The sequence below is a fragment of the Zonotrichia leucophrys genome, chromosome 1 (genome assembly GCF_028769735.1).
Source record: "Zonotrichia leucophrys gambelii isolate GWCS_2022_RI chromosome 1, RI_Zleu_2.0, whole genome shotgun sequence".
Classification (NCBI taxonomy): Eukaryota; Metazoa; Chordata; class Aves; order Passeriformes; family Passerellidae; genus Zonotrichia; species Zonotrichia leucophrys.
In genome coordinates this window covers 116,279,367-116,296,428 of record NC_088169.1, presented here as the reverse complement: position 1 = coordinate 116,296,428, position 17,062 = coordinate 116,279,367, and the positions used below count along the sequence as shown (strand labels likewise).

Below are 17,062 nucleotides of genomic sequence, written 5' to 3'. Positions count from 1 at the left end.
GAATTCGACAGAATTTTAAACAGAATCAAAACTGCTTTGGCTGGAAAAGACCCATAAAATCATAGAGCTAAATCATTCCTCCAGCACTCCCATAGCTACCACTCCTCCCTGTCCCTAAGTGCCCCATCCACACACTTGTTAAATCCTACCAGAGATGGGGATTCCACCATGGCCTGGAGCTGCCTGTGCCAGGACTGGACAGCCCACTAGGGAAAGAAATTTTCCCTAATATCAAAGCTAAATCTCCCTGGCACAACTTGAGGCCATTTCCTTTATCCTTTGCTAACACACCATCACATACTGTTGTGCTGCTCAGATGTTTCCTCAACTGAACCTGGCTTTACCACCTGAAGGGAAAGCCCACAAGCCTTGCTCACCTGAAGACCGCAGATGAAATTCCTCTGAGGAATCACTCCGGGGCACCAAGGGAAGGTTAAAAGTTTGAATCCCTATTTCTTGGCGGTGCTGCAGAGTCACCATGGCACAGAGCCGTGACAAAGGCAGGGCCCCTTTGGCAACCAGCTGGTCTCTGACATTTGGGTAATAATACCTGGTAGGACACAAAAAACCAGCATCAACATTTCTCTCAAACTGTACAGAAGTCAACTCTGAGTGTCTTCAAAGCTTAATTAGCCTCCCCAGCTACGGGAGAAAAATAAATGTATTTCCACTGAAGAAAAGAATCATTAAGTGCTTAAGCAGATAATGCTACAAATACATACTTGCACTAGTCCTAACAAGTCAACAGGCAAGAACTCCACTAAAAGTTGGCATCCCAAAGAAAAACAAGAGAAGGATCTGGCACCAAATATTCTCTGCTTTCACTTCTCAGTAATAGATGAAAATACCTCTCTTGCAGAACAGATGTGAGGTACCAGATTGTGAATATAAAAAAATAACTCTAAACCTTTTTTTAGTGCATTACTTGGCTTCAGCTTCATCCTAAAACAAATTCTGGCACTGTATCTTACGAACAGCTCAGAGTAATTCTTATGTGACTTAGCAAATTTTAAAAAGCCTGACTTGTTTACTGCAGAATGAACAGATTATTATCTTTTTCCAAAGCTATTTGTCTTCATGGCTTCTGCTCTCCATTACTAATAATTATCTTCAGTAGCCAAAGAAGCATTTTGAATTTACAAAACACTTTTTATTACTTCTCTTGTACTCAGTGATTTGTATGAGGGAAAAGAGCAAATCCAGCACAATGAAATTATACTTTCAGGGTGCTATTAAGTAAAATTTAGATGCACCAAGCATTTAAACTACTTTTAGATTGTTATGCTGACTAAAAGATGGAAGAAAGCAAACTATTAACACACACTTTTTAAGTTATAAAAAGGAGTAATTAGGACTCTTGGTGGGGAATAAGGCTCACAGGTTTTAAGTGCAGATAGTCATCACTAAATGTTGATGAGCTTACCTTTTTTCTATTATTAAAAATATCCATTCCAGAGCCAGAGATTTTTCAAGATCAGATGTACCTCTATCAGTATTGCTGTGCTATCTACAAATAATAGGACATTGTTCTGTACCTGCACCAGACTTCAAACTGGATTCCTCCTGCTGCTGCTCCTGGTGACATAAATGCACTGACCAGGAGCCTCTGGACTGGGACATCAGCAGGAACCAACAGGGAATGATGATGTTCATCATTAAAGATGGGATCAGGGACACACAAGGTGGTAGCTGTTCTAAACGGCTTTAATGTGATGCCTAGAAGTCAAGCAGAACTGGTTAAAAGTGGTTGGAATTGCAGCTTTCCATCTTTTTCTGCTTGTACTAATTCAGGAGGTAGGACCCATGGACAGGGAGTGAAATCCTCCTGGGACAAGGTTTGCTCTTCTGAGCTTCATTTCACAAAGCTTTTACAAGCAATCCACACAGCCCCATGACCCTGCGAGCCACAGCCTGGGAACTACAGCTAAAGAGGCAGTACAGAAATCCCAGAGCACTTACTACGGAACCATTTTACTGAATGTCATTTTTTTTCAGTGGTGATGCAAAGCACACAACACTATGTTCTTTCCTACAATTACAATTATTTAAATATTCTTTTATAATCTGGATTTAGATTGGATATTGGGAAGAAATTCCTCCCAATAGGAAGGTGAGGCCCTGGCACAGGTTGCCAGAGCAGCTGTGGCTGCCCCTGGATCCCTAGAAGTGTCCAAGGCCAGGTCAGACAGGGCTTGGAACAGCCTGGGACAGTGGAAGGTGTCCTTGCCATGGCAGGGGGTGTGAATGGATGGGACTTAAGGTCCCTTCCCATCTAAACCATTCTGTCAATCCTAGTGATCCAAACTAAGCAACTCTTCTGTTGGTGTATCCATGAAAATCACAGAATTGTTATGTTTGGAAAAGGCCTCTAAGATCATCAAATCCAGCTGTTAACCCAGCCCTGCCATGGCCACCCAGCAAACCACATACCCAAGTGCCACATCCAAACACTTCCTGAACATTTCCAGGGATGGTGACTCCACCACTCACCCGGCCAGCTGTGCCAGGGTGTGATAACCCTGCTGATGAAGACGTTTTCCCTGATATTCAACCTAAGCCTCCCTCAGCATGACCTGGGGCCGTTTCCTCTTGTCCTGTCCCCTGCTGCCTGGGAGCAGAGCCCGATCCCCACCTGGCTGCACTCACCTGTCAGGGAGTTGTGGAGAGCAAAACAAGCACCCTGAAAGGCCAGTGCATGTAAAGCCCTTGCTGAATTTCACTGTGTACTATCTCCCTATTCCCTGCAGACCCATTCCTGCACCTTTGTTGGACTAGCAGGCACAGCCCTCTAGCACCTTTAACCCTTTAAGAGAAGGTACCATGTGAAGAGATTTGGAATGAGGTCTCTTTTTCCCACTGGGAACTTGCCACCAGCCTCAGACAAACAAGGCTTTGAGTCCAGGGACACAGCCCAACCCCAGTTTTTCCAAGAAAATAAGCGTTCGCCGCTTGAAAGCTCAGAAAAACATGTCCCCCTCTTACTTAGGCAGAGGGAACACGACTAAATGATATTTAATTAAAGCAATGCTCTAAATAAGGGAAAATTATAAAACAAACTTACCATCCTCATGCAGTCCAGGTCCTTGCAGTGCACCACAGCCAGCCTCCTGAACAGGGAAATAGTACTGGATGTAGCAGTCAGCCTCTCCCCAGACCGTGGACTGCAGGGGAGTGAGTCCCTTCACACTCTCCACGTGGATCTCAAACACGTGCTCCATCAGGTCTTCCCCTCCTGGCTCCACCTGCTAGCAAAAAAAAGGGGAAGCCACATGAAAGTGGTTGAGTCATCCCTGGAGGCACTTAAAAGCCATGGGAATGTAACATTTGGGGACATGGTTTAATTGTGGCCTTAGCAGGGCTGGGTAGTGGTTGGATTCAATGAGCATAGAGGCCTTTTCCAATCTAAACAATTATATGTGATAAGGATTTAAGAAGCCTGAGATGGGGGACAGGGAAATTATCTACCATTTTCCTCCTAAAGTTTACAGAAACATTGAAAGTCTGAAAGAAATTTTTTTTATTTCCTGCAAAGCACATACATAAAAGTTCCTACCTATCCAACTCCAAGGTAGTGGCAAAACCCCCACAATAAGGCAGTGAGAATTAGGATTTTCTATAATTTTGTTTTTGTTTTTACTGGACTTGTGAAGATAGAAACAGTGGACATGCAAGGCAATAAAAATGGCATAAAGTCAAGACTGGTGAGGTCAAGCTGGTAAAAAGAGAGTATAAACAATATAATTCTGTGTACAATTTGCAGAATGTAACAAAATTGGCTACAGCTCCAAGAAGAGATTGGGGATCATTCATCTGTTAATGAACCTACTGGTAAAACCCTTTTGACATATCCTTAACAGCAAGAATGGGGCATACTGAAGAGTAAATACCAGCGTGGGTTGTGCAGCCAGATGGTCCAGGGAGTGAGGAGGACGTTGTGCCACTGGGGGCACCATTCCCTCCTCAGATCTGAGTCTCTGCAGGGCCACGATCTGCTCAGCCGATCCCATGGCCAGGGTGACCCTCAGGCTGCCACGGGTGCTGCCCGTGAAAACGTCCACCACGGGCACGGGGCCATCCACGGCCACCACCGGGTACTGAGCCTGCAGGAGCAGCTGGGAAACCCTGGGATCCCTGCAGGACAAACAAACAAAAAAGCCCCAGCGTGAGCATGAGCCATCTGAGCAGGAACAGCATCACACCGAACACGCTTTAGATGGGATTTTCAGTGCTGATAAAAACCAGTCTACCTCTGCTCCTCTGAAATTTGTCTCACATCCCACCTTCACTCACCCATGAGCTGCTGGGTGCAAGAAGTTATTGCCAGCAAGGACAAAGGACAATTTCCCAAAACCTACCAGCCAGCCTAGAGACCTGTGAACAAAGGGATGAATGGGAACAAGACTCTCATTAACACCCTGTAGCCATATGATACTTTTATGACTATAGTTATGTGCCTTTGGGCATGGAAGAAAAGAGGGAACAGTGACAGCCTCCTAGAAAGATGTAAAAATCTCCAATCATACCCTGAAGTTATTCAAGGCCAGGTTGGATGGGGCTTGGAGCAACGTGGTTGAGTGGAAGGTGCCAGTGCCACTGGATGGGCTTTAAGGTCCCTCCCAAGCCAAACCATTCTGGGATTCTAAGATACACACAAATAAACTGCAGTGGCTTACTAAAAAAAATGATACAAATGACACAATAGTAACTAACAAAGTAGTGGCCAGTCAGCTCCAGCACCACCTGGTTTCCACATGCCACTAGCTCTGACCAAGATAAAAGGAATAAATCCTTTGCATTAGGAAGAATTTCTTCTGTCCAGTATTTCCAAGAACTTAAACTGTTTTAAGCAGGTATATTACTTAACTGAACAAGAAGCCAATAGATTAAACTCAAGAAGAACAAAGAACTCTGGAGAATCCCTTTGGAGAAGAACACAATTAAAACAGGAAGGTTTTGGAGACTTTTTGACACCCAGGCTGTGCAAACTGACAGCATCCCTATGGGATCTCTGCAGAACATAATTAGGGGCAAACCCAGTCACAATATTGGAAAACTACTGATGGGAAGCCACACTTCATTCTCCTGCGTAGTCACTCTGACTTCTTCTAGTTTTATTCCATCACAGGACCACAGGTTAAGCAGGCACCAACCCTGAGGCACCACAGTGACTTTTCTTGTCACACTCTATCGTACTTCTGGACAAGGACAGCGTAACTCACACCCTGCTCAGTGCAGGGCAAAAATGCCTTTTGCTATGGAGTGTAACTAAGAACCCTCCCACAAAACCTCCACACACCATCACCTACTTCTTTCTCTAAGCTTCAGCTAGGATATTTCCCAACCCAATAAAAAATGGGGAAAAAACCAAATTTACTTGAACGAGATGTAAAACTGATGCAGAGGGAGTTTCACTAATCCCAGCAATTTGTCAGAGCCAGGGCTTCCCAGCTTGTTCCATGCCTCAATGATCATGACATTGTTCTTCAGCCGCTCCAAGCGTTTGGAGGTCAACGAAAAAGGCATCACCTGAAAGGTTTAAAGCAGAATTAGTGCACAGAATTCACTGGAAAATATTGGCTAAGTACAGAGCATTCTGATAAATCTACTTTATTCCAGTCTACAGAATTGTACTTTTTAGACACAGAAGTTAAAAATCAAATGTGCATTCAACAGAGCCAAGCAGAGATGTTTCTAGGTACAAAAAAAGTAATTTAACTAGGAAATGTGTTTGTCAGCGGGGAATACCACGCTTCCATCGGTGGGAAATGGAGAACATGTCACTTGCCTGAGAAAAATTGAAGGCAGGCTGTCTCGTGCCCCAGACGACAGCGGATCTCGTTGCCTCCTCAGTGCTGAGCAGTTTGCAGTTCAGATACACATTGCAGGAGCTGGGGAGGCCAGAGCCTTCAGCCACAAAGTCCTTTCCATCAGGCACCATCAGGAGCACGTGCAGCAGCAAGCCCTGCTCCTCAGCTGGGGGGACGTGTGCCACCCCATGCCGGGCGGGCACCGGGCACAGCGGCTGCGCCACGTCCCTGCCGCCCGCTCCCGGCGCCCGGCCCTCCTCGGGGCTCCCGCTGGGGCACGGAGGGATTCCTGCACCTCCACCCCTCCTGCTGGGCTCCTGCTGGGCAGCTGGGGCTGTGGCTGACCTGGCAGCGGCGTCGGCCACCAGCTGCAGGGACACCTGCGAGGCAAAGCACAGCTGGCCAGATGTGCCACAGCCAGGAACAAGGCATGCAACACAAACTCAGGAAAACACAGCACACCTTTGGCTCCAGAACTCACCCCAAGGCATTATGGTGGTTGCAAGCTACAGCTTTTGCCGTAAAATAAACTACACGTAGTTTTAAGAAACAAAATCCACGAGTGCAAAACCACACAATTACAGATGAGTTATTGAATGGTCTGGGTTGGAAGGGAACCTTAAAGCTCACCCCATTCTGAATCCTTCACCTGCTAATACAGAGAGCTGTTTATCCTCAGAACTGTCAAATCCGTCAAACTGTTAGTGCTTCTCATTTAGAAGCTGGGCAAACTGGTAGAAACTGTGTCTGGAGAAGATATTTCCTGAAGTGACAAGGGCAAGGAGGACCAGCCCTCCATGGCAGGAGAGACCTCAGCTCTTGCCACATGTGAAGGAGCCAAAGCTCCAAGCCCTGAGTAGGTGCCACTCAAAATTTGCCTGTGGAGTGGTTTCTGTATTCAAGTCCCAGCTTAATGACAACATTCCTAGACATGCAAGAGTTTCAAAATATTTCCCCAAAACTCTAAGAATAAAAAAGGGTTAAGGGTTATTTTTATACTGATCTTGCAAACATTTGTATTTGAGAACTGGTAAATTGAAACAAAGAGAGAAAAGAGGAGTTAGAAATAAGAGTGTGCAGTCAAAATTAGCAACAATTCAAGGCAGAGATGGTAAAACACATACCTTTAGGGGCCCAACTTGTGTGTGCTCTCCCTCTTTTTCCACAGGTATGTCCCAGCTGACACTGAGCAGCTCAGCCTCAATCACCCTGCGGAGCTGAAGCGCTGCTGAGCCAATGGCCACGGGCTGAGGGTAGGCAAAGAGTTAGTTTTGCATGATTTCTATCAGAGTTAAAGAATTTTGGGGGAAGAAAAAAAGCTTTCTGGCTCCCACTCCCATTCCCAACGTCAGTTGTACCAACCGGGATTTAGGAAATTTCCTCTACTTCCAATTCCAAGTCTCACTAGAACAGTAAGACAAACTTTCCTGGAAAGTACTGTAAACAATTCCAGATTAATGCAAAAATTGAATAACCTAAATCCTAGTAAATGAGCACAATTTCCATACTGAGAGACGCAATTTACTCCTCCATTAAAAGAAAAGCAGATATCCTTGGTGCTGATTAAATAACATAAGCTGAGTTAACCCCTCTCACCATCTCCATCACAGGCAGATGGCTATGCAAATCATCTTATCAGACAGAAATATACCTTTTCCCCCCAAAAACGCACAAGCTACAGCTGCTTTTCACAGCTTAAACAACAGTCTAAAAGATGAGGGAAGTACATTTTTTTTTTTGCTTGCCAGTGTCAGTCTCAGAAAAGCCTTTAATGAAGTGACAGAGTGACAAGGCTGGAGCAGTGAATGGCCCTGGCCCCAAGGCTGCCAGAGCTCCAGAATGTTTGGACAGCACTCCCAGGGATGCACAGGGTGGGATTGCTGGGGTGTCTCTGCAGGGCAGGGGCTGGGCTGCTGATGCTGGGGGTCCCTCAGAATGTTCTGTGATTCTGTGAAGCCTGAGCAGCAATCAGTGTAACACCACTTTCCCCCCAATATCCCACTGTCTGCACTGTGCCTGTGGGAAGTGGAAATGCAAGGAATTCCTTTGCTTTTTAATACACAAAGAAGGAACAATTTGTAGTAAATACCTTTTTCTGTGTGCTTTTTCTCATGTAGATTTTAAAAGCCAGGTCAGAGCCCCACCAGTGCTCCACCATCCTTTCCCCCAGCCACACAGGGAACACAGACTGCTGCTGGAACTTCACCACTGCAAGGAAGACAGGAGCAACAAATATCCAAAATTATCTGATATAAATAAACTTTCTCCTGTAGAGTGCCGTTACAAACACAATAATTTAATTCTGCACTGTTTATCAACACCAATAAAGTAAACTGGTTTTCATTTTTGAAGGCCAGCAAACAGCAGGAGGCCAGCAGGACAAAATTAAGATTATGAATTCATAGAAATAATTAATAAATCATTAAACACATTAATATAAACCAACGTTATAACAATACATAAAGACTTCAGGTGACAGCACCCCTCTGTATGCAGTAGGAGCTGTCCTTCCTCAGAGGGAGAACCCTGCCTCATTTTAACTAAGAGAGACCAAGATGGCTCTTGAGGGAGTCAAAGCTGAGCTGTAAGAAAAATCACAGCTTCAGGAGAACAGGAGGGTCTGCAAGCAGAGACAGAACCAATTTCAGTCTGGAAAGGAGTACAAGGAGTACAATGACAGTGTTCACAAAGGATAAGGAAATATTCTTGTGATGACAAAAATGCAAGTTACACCTAAGGAAATGTCCAACTGGATGCCCAGCTCTTCCCACCTTGTCTGGAATGGCTACGGAATCTTCCCCATTAGGCATATTTAATAAATGACATAAACAGCTCTCAGGAAGGATAATGCTACAGTGGATTGACTTGAAGTCTTCTTCAAATTATTTTCTATTTTATAACCCATTTTTCTAGGTCCCAAAGAGCTGGACTCCACACAAGGCAAAGGCCAGAAGGATGGATGAGTTTTGGATTCCAAAGGTTGTATTACAGAAGTTCAGAAGAAACAGATGTTTTCTCTGGCCACAAATGCAGAATTCTAAGAGAACTTAGAATCTCTCAAGTGCCACTCAGAAAGGTGCAAAGCCAATGAATGACCACATGGGAGAGGCATTTGAAAGTCACCCTGGCATTCCAATTTCTGGCAAGACTGGGCAGGGAGCACCTTGCTCATCCAGCATTCTCTGCCCAGCGGGCACAGAAACAGAAATTGTTCTCAGGGATACAAACACTGGTGACTCTCAGTACAAAGATTAATGTCTGCTCATTTGAGCACAGGACTGGAGATTCCCTGGACCCAGCAGATTTTGTGAGCTATTGGAGATACTACAGGACATACTTCAACACCTGGGGAATTATTTATTTGGGCTGTAAGCATCTCTGATATTTCTAAAAGTACTTGATCATCCTCCCACTACTGCAGAAAGAATACTGGCTTTATGTTCAAAAGATGGAATGGGCCTATTAACTTGTTCTTTCCGTAGGAAAAGAAATTTGAAAATCCCAGTATGAATACTTCTTGGAAGAAAAAAAAAATATTTAAAACTCACATGGCCTCCTTCTCCCTGAGAGGATCATTCCCCCATGTGCAGCACAGCAACTAATCATACTCTGATTTTCAGGAGCAAAGGAAATATGTGGAAAACACTACTAAATAATTTCTAAGGGATGGAGTCAACAAAACTAAATCTAAGGGGGGGAAAATGATGCTCTTACCATCATCTGTGATTTTACTTGAGGCTGCTCGAATTGCTTCTGTAGCTATGGAGACCTGTCCCTTTCCATCCTTGGAGACCCTCACAGGAAAGTGGTACTCCACAAAGAAGGTGCTGTGAATAAAAAAGGGGGAGGGTGACCACAATCCACCAAGAATCTGACGTGAGTCATGAAACTGAGCACAGCAGGCAAGTTCCAGATTCACAGCTGACTGCAACACTCTTTTTTCTAGGATAATTGAAACACCTATTCCATGGATTCCTTCCATAGATTACCTATGTGCCAGATCCTCCTCCAATAAACTCCCTTTTGTTTCCAGTGTGCTGCCAGGCACAAAGGACATGTGCAGCTCCCCAAAACCCTGGGAAAGGCACAGCCTGAAGTGAGCCCACATCAGGATAAATCAGCCACACTCTAACTTTCCCAACTTGGAAATTTGTTGGGATACAATCTCCTCAGAGGAGCAGAAGCCTCAGCAGAGCCTGGGGAAGCTGCACTGCACACGAGAGCTCAGCAAACAAGCAGGAACAAACAATCCCCCCTTACCACTTATGGACAGACATGGGCCGTGGAGGCTTCCCCAGCAAACCCTTCCTCCTGGGGGAGGTCTGGATGCCCTCAGGAGGGATTTTCAGGCTTTCTATGGTGACTCTGGCCAGGTGTACTCGCTGCAGCAATGCCAACCTGTCTGCACCCAAGGATGTGAGAAGAGACATTTCTCTGGGGTCGTCTGGAGGAGCAGTGGGAGAGCAGCTGGAGACACAGAAATGAGGTTCAGGACTGCAGAAACATTCTTGACATGACCACATAAAGGGGGAATTGTAGCTTGGTGGGATGTTACTTAAAAACTGCCCAAGGTTCGCTAAAGTATACGTTTAAAATATATTTTTACTACAAATTTAGTGGTCTCTGTAATTCTCTGTAACAAAAATCTTACAATATCTGGGGTCCATACCTGAAAAAAACCAACCCAGAAATTGCATGTTCCACATTGCTGATCTGAATTCTAACTCTTCAAAAAGAAAAGCTTCATTTAATGCCACGAACAAAAGCAGGGAGATGATACAGTTATAGACAAGTCTCTGCCGCAAAGGAACAGCAACAGGATTTTTGTCATAGTTTTAAATCTCATTTGTGTCATTTGCAAGACTTGAGTTGCAAATGATTTTGTGTTGGTTCCTCTGGGATATGACTTTTACCTGACGTAAAAACAGCGGTGTTAGTCAGAAAAATGATCAGAAATAATTGTTTGGAGCTAAAATGGAAATAAAAATAGTCACAAAACCCTTACATTAACTGTATTGTACATGATAAGCTTGATAACTGAATACTTTTACTGGTTCCATATGAAAAAAAAAGGGAATGTAGTTTACATGAGGTAAAACAAAAGTCACTGATGTAACTACCTGGGTTTAGTTTCCATCACATTGTGATCAAAGGCATGAAAATCCTTCTGTGGATTCACTGGACCTGTTTTTTTGAGAGTCTCTGTCTTGGATGTTTTTTTTGAGGCTTTAACATCATCATCACTGAGGAAATCACTCAAACTCGAATCAGATTTCTAAGGCAGAAATAATGCACACAAATAAGAAGTTAATTGTCATTGTACAGAGTTCCATAATGGTCACAATACATAAATGGGAAACAACTTGTGCATTGTATCAATTTGAAACAATTAAAATGGTACCAAAATTTCAAGGATTTAAAAAACAAAAAGTCTACCTGGACAGCCTCAATCACAGCAATTTCCAAAATCAACACTTGACTTTGTAGTCTTAACAATATTCTTTTAATAAAAATAATTTCAAGCAACGTACACAGGTACTCACAAGCATCTGTATGATACTTAAAGCTTATCCAGCTCTAAACCACTGAAACCTGCAGTTTTTCTGGTCACTGCCCGTTAGGGAAGGCACGTTTTCCTGTGGATCCCACTTACAGGGGCTGTGTAGAAGAGCCTCTCCAGCAGACTGTGGTCGTAGAGGGGATCGCCCAGCTCGCTGTCGCACACCTCGCTGCCGAGGGACAGGGAATCCCACAGCGAGCCCGTGCGCTCCCAAAGCTGCCCCGGGGACAAGTCAGCACTGCGGGGACAGGAGAGAGGAACCTCAGCGTGCCAAGCTCTGCAGGCAGTCCCCAGGGCATGTGCAGAGAGTTTCACCCTGGATTTGGGCCAGGCTGGCTCCAGCCGGGGCAGACCGTGCTCCCACAGCACGTCTGTGAGCCAGCCTGAGGGGTGAAATGGGGACAAATCCCTGTCCCCAGAGGAAAGCAGTGTGTGGGAAGGGAGGGATAGACTGGGTGAGAGCACATCTCTGCACATCACCCAGCCCAAACCCTGCTCAAAGGGAATGAAATGCAAATAAAAAGCTGTCCAGATGGATTCTGGGTGTCTTGGAAACTGCAGATTCCACAACCTCTTGGGGCAACCGACTCCAGACCTTGATGATTTTTATCATTAAATATACCTATGAATATCAACCTCTAATTTTTACCCTTCACTACTTCATAACTTCTGGAATGCTTTAAGATATCAGTAATACACAAGGACAATTTACTTTGATTAAAAAAGTACTCCAAGCTATACCTGAGTGCAAATGCAAATATCTTTAGATACAAGCTGGAGTTAGTTTGGCTTAAGGGTTTCCTCTGTGCTGTAAGCTTAAAATCATTTTATGATCACCAACACTGCAGTGCTATCCACTGATAAACCACAGTGAAAAAATAAGTGCAGGGCACAAGAAACATCAACCATAAATTCTGAACCATATCTGACCCAGAAGCTGTGTGCTCAGGGTGCAGATGTGGACACAACAGAAACATCATTTATGCTATGCAAAATGAGAGGAAAAGGTCCATTTATTATCTGGAGAAAGATTAAAAATAGCTATGGTTTCTCATCAGTTTTAATTTACAGAGTGTTTCCTTTCCCAAGAAACAAGGTATTTATTTTATGTGCTTACCTTATGTAACATTTTAGGCCACAACACTTACAACTATTAAGTAATTTAGTTTTATGAAAGACTGTGGTTAATCTTTGTGACATCACTTCCACACCAAGTGGCTTGGAGCTATCCAGGTCGCCATGCACTAAAGCTGAGCTGTAAAACACCTCCATCACTTGCACACGAGTCACTGGTTACATTCCCAAAAATGTGGGCAACTTGAAGGGTCAAGAGACATTTTTCACAATGGTCAGATTTTCACAAGGACAATTTTGCAGAAGGCTCCAGTGCATCACACTCACCTGCCCAAGAGCAACTGGATTGCTCTTTCTTCAGAGTTTAGGTCAAACTGCTCATCTGACACTTCAGATCCAAGGTGATGGGGATCTCCAGGAGGGGGCACAAAACTGGACTTCAAGCCTTTTGGGCTCCTGGGTAACAGTAATGGAAGCGCAGACAGCAGAAAAAGGAAAAATAAAGACATTAAGGCATGCTCAAGATGAATCCATTATTCAATCTATCAGTTTTTTTCTGTAATGTTCAAAATAAGCTACTTTAACACAAATGCAAATAGTTTGTGCAGAAAGAAATGAAATTGAGTTTGCAATGGCATCATTGACTGTCAAAGACAATGGCATTGCTTTCTGGTTATCACAGAACAACAGGCAATACTCATATTTTTCCAGAGGAAAACAAAGAAATCCAAGTTTCTTTTCTCCTAAGAAAGAACAATGCTTTTAGGTCATCAATTACTGACACTTTTCTGAAAAACTGTTTTCTGTGATGCAGTGCCATTTCACTGGCACTGTCTTGCACTACTCTTATTCCCTACCAAATTGTGTATTTCCTTGACAAATAACTTAGAACTAAATACAAATATACTAAGAAATGAAATTAAAATCAAATACTTACATCAAAGCTTACTACATGAAGATTAAAATGAATTCACAAAATTTAGGCATTTACTCAGAGGTAGAAATTAATTTCCCATTCGAATGATGTGCTGCTTTCACCCTAAATGAATCCTAGAACACATCCTATGAATCTCAGTATCTACAGTTTTTGGATAAAGCCTCACAATTTACAGCTTGGAGCTTGAATCTCACTTCCCCCAGTCCAAACTCACTTTGTTGGTGCTTGAAAATCATCTCTCTCTATAAAATGAGACAATTTATTCAGTTCCATCTCCATGTCTGGGCTGGACTTCATTGCAGAAACAACCATGGCATCACGGAGTTTACTGCCCTGATCCAGGAGAGCTGGGAAACAAGCAGAGGGATTACATTTCAGCATTCAAGTGCATTCTAAAAGCCATGTGGAGACACAATCAATGTGTCAGCTACAGTCAAGAAACTTGTTTTCTGCTGTTAAAAAGAGATCTTGGTGCACTGGGGATTAAATATGTTTTATACACCAAAAAGCAGCTCAGGTGGGAGTGAGGAGAGTGATCCTCCATCAGTCTCCCACTCCACTGCACAGGGAATTTGTCTGCACACAGGGTCGGGTGCTGAAGGGCATTATTAGGATAATTTAGGGAAGAGTAGGATGTCTAATTTTGGTTCTTTTCTGTAAATATGGAACTCCAAAGACAGCAATATGGAGACGTGCCCTACTCCAATGCTGGGAAAGCTTTTTTGGATTAATGCAGCAAGAGGGAGAGAAGTCTCTCTTTCCCTTCAGAAAACCTGACAGATACTCAGAAAAGCAGACAGGCAGAGGAAATACCATCTGCAGTGACAGGTGGGAGATGGGGCAGGCTGCACACAAACCTGAGAGCAGGTCCTTGGTGGCTGGGTTGTGCACAGAGAGCACCCGTGTGCTGCCCCTGGGAAGTGCTTTGGGGTCGGCGCTGGTGGGGAACGACAGGGGCTGACTCTCAGGGCTCATTTCCACATCTTCATCTGGCAAAATCACATGGGGATGAGGAGCAGGAAAGGTGTCCTTCATGTTTTCAGAGTTCTCTTGGTACAGGAAACGGTCCTTTCCTCTAGGGAAAAATGAAACTGTTTCAGTGACAGCTCCAGAGGGTGAGTAAAGGGATTCAGAACTCTGCAAATTCTCCAAAAGGAAACAGGACATGTTATTTTAATGATTCCTCACTTGCCACTGAGACCACCCAAGAAACCCACCCGAGCTGCAAGAAAAAGTTTTTTTAAAAAAAAAGCTTTTTAAAAGATCTTTTTTACAAGAGCACGTTGTGACAGGAAGAGGGGGAACAGATCCCCACGCACTGCCAGGGTAGGTTTAGATAAGATATCAGGAGAAAGTTTTGGTGGACCACAGTGAGACTCTGGCACAGGTTACCCAGAGAAGCTGTCGCTGCCTCATCCATGTCCTAGGCCAGGCTGGATGGGGCTTGGAGCAATCTGGGATAGTGGAAGGTGTTCTGGCAGCAGGGCTGAAATGAGATGAGCCTTAAGATCCCTTCCAGCCCAAATTATTCAGTGATTCGATGGTTTGAGGCACCTCTTGTGTGGTCTTGCATGACTTGAACTAAGTCAACCTAAGAAGCAAATTTCTATCAGAAAAGAAATTGTCCCTGTCACCCTGGAAACCCTCAACATGCTGGATTTCATACAAAATGTATGTCTGAAAAGACCAATCATCCCATAACTCACAAGTGTACTGCCACCACTTAAAAACTGTGTGTGCACTGCAAAATAAACCAGAGCTTTGTCATGAAGAAAACAGGAAAAAAGGGTACCTAGGAGATGTGGCTTTGCTGTTGCCAACAGACTCCTCGTGTTGAGCAGTCCCCGGGGCGTGCCTGGGCTGCTGGGGTGCAGCAGGAGGCTGGCACCTGCTGTTTCCCCGGGCAGCAGCAACACCTGAGCCTCCTTGTGTGGCCGGCACACAGCTGCTGGTGTCATACAGCTCGGGCAGAGGCTCTAGAACCAGCGACACCTGGGAGACGAGATGGGGAAATATCGCTTTGTTCTATTGCTATCTAAGTGCAGTAAACACTGCATTCAACTTCAACTGTTGTGCAATGGAAAATTGCTAATTTTCTACATAAAGTCATATTTACATTACACAGCTATGTCACACATTTACAACTACTTGTTTCTCATTCCATGTTTTCAAATCCAGTCAACTGCCTTTCCTAATCAATTTTCCAGATCCAATTCTGCCTGCAAGACACAACTTTCTTAATTCCAGATGTCAAAATCTTCTATTATTCCAGTCCAGTGAAGTGTAAGGACCAAATATCCATTTCAAATTCACTGCTAATACTCACTCTCAGTGTAGAGATGACCACATGTTCCTTGTTAAGCTCAACTACCCCACATCCCTCTAAACAAAATGAAGCCAACACCACCATTATTTGGGTTTTTTTCCATTTGTTACCTTAGCTCAGAAATGCCTTGGACAGAGAGTGTGCCATGTACAGCTTGACCCTGCACCTGATTATGCCAGTGTCACAGCACATAATTTATAATAATATTGTGGTATCATGTAATAATGAGCAAGGACATCAAGGCTACCTGCAGCTCTCCGAGTTTCTCCGATGTTGGTGACACCACAGCAAAGGAGCCTTTGATGGGGTGGCTGGGGGACAGCTGGGACAGCTTCGTGATCTGTGCCCGGCCAAGGGGCAGGTGCTCACGCTTGGTTAGAACCTCCAGGACAAGAACTCCCATATCTGCAAAAATCAGGAACACCTTCAGGTCCCTCTCACGGTCACAAGTGACTCTTTTTGGATAAAATGACAGAAATACCAAAGATTAACGTTATGTCCCATAAGGACATTACGATAATGGGGCAGCAGGTAAAGAAGGGTCAATACAGACATTATTACTGGCAGCAAATGATGATGAATAAGTATTTGGGATTTGGAACAAGGATTTCCAGGATGAATAAGTATTTGGAATAAGGATTCGCAAGAAAGGAACGCTTAGGGCAGGACAAAGGAGAATGAACGGCTTACCACTGCTGGAGGGGAATGAATGGCTTACCACTGCCCAGGCCAGCCCGTTCCACCCTGCCCGGGAACAAACCGCTCCGGATGCCCCGCCTGCCCTGCCCCGGCACACCCGGAGCCCCCGTCCCGCCGCCCCAGCGCGGTCCCAGCGCGGTGTCCCGGCGGTGTCCGTACCTGCCAGGTACGCGGCGAGCTGCCGGGGCCCGCAGCGCACGGCGAAGCGGGCGCAGGTGCGGCCCGCGGGCTGCCCGGCCCGGCCGGCGGGCTGCAGCACGGTGCCGCCGGAGCTCTCGCCCCACCAGCGCAGCCGCACCACGGCGGCGGGCTGCGGGCCGGCCCACAGCACGCGGGGCACGGAGCAGCGCAGCCAGCAGCGCGCCGGGCCCCGCACCAGCGGCGGCAGGCTGGCGGCAGCGGCGGCGGGGTCACCGGGACCTGCGGGGACAGGCGGCGTCAGCGGCCCGTACATCCCCCCGGGCACCGCGCCGCTTCCCGCCCCACCGCTGCACGCCTCTGTCCCCGCCGTGTCCCCCGAGCCCCGCTGCGCCGCCCGTCCCGCCGCGCACCTCCCCTCCGCCGCATCCCGCCCGCGCCTCCCGCCCGGCAACCGCCGCGGCGGCGGGGACTACAGCTCCCGTGCTGCCCCGCGGGCACGGCGGCGCGGACTACAGCTC

At 45.6% G+C, this 17,062-nt stretch overlaps 1 protein-coding gene across 1 annotated transcript in view; it reads right to left on the bottom strand.

The window, feature by feature from the left end:
* The window catches only part of C2CD3 (C2 domain containing 3 centriole elongation regulator), a 40,167-nt gene that overhangs the window by 22,891 nt on the left and 214 nt on the right, over window positions 1-17,062 (bottom strand). The window contains 19 exon segments of the mRNA XM_064729171.1: window positions 378-550; window positions 1,536-1,716; window positions 3,062-3,245; window positions 3,888-4,131; window positions 5,375-5,526; window positions 5,786-6,187; window positions 6,932-7,054; window positions 7,897-8,015; window positions 9,522-9,634; window positions 10,068-10,274; window positions 10,928-11,082; window positions 11,461-11,605; window positions 12,769-12,897; window positions 13,593-13,725; window positions 14,236-14,453; window positions 15,171-15,370; window positions 15,952-16,109; window positions 16,563-16,823; window positions 16,955-17,053. Coding sequence (XP_064585241.1) covers window positions 378-550; window positions 1,536-1,716; window positions 3,062-3,245; window positions 3,888-4,131; window positions 5,375-5,526; window positions 5,786-6,187; window positions 6,932-7,054; window positions 7,897-8,015; window positions 9,522-9,634; window positions 10,068-10,274; window positions 10,928-11,082; window positions 11,461-11,605; window positions 12,769-12,897; window positions 13,593-13,725; window positions 14,236-14,453; window positions 15,171-15,370; window positions 15,952-16,109; window positions 16,563-16,823; window positions 16,955-17,053 — 3,396 coding nt within the window.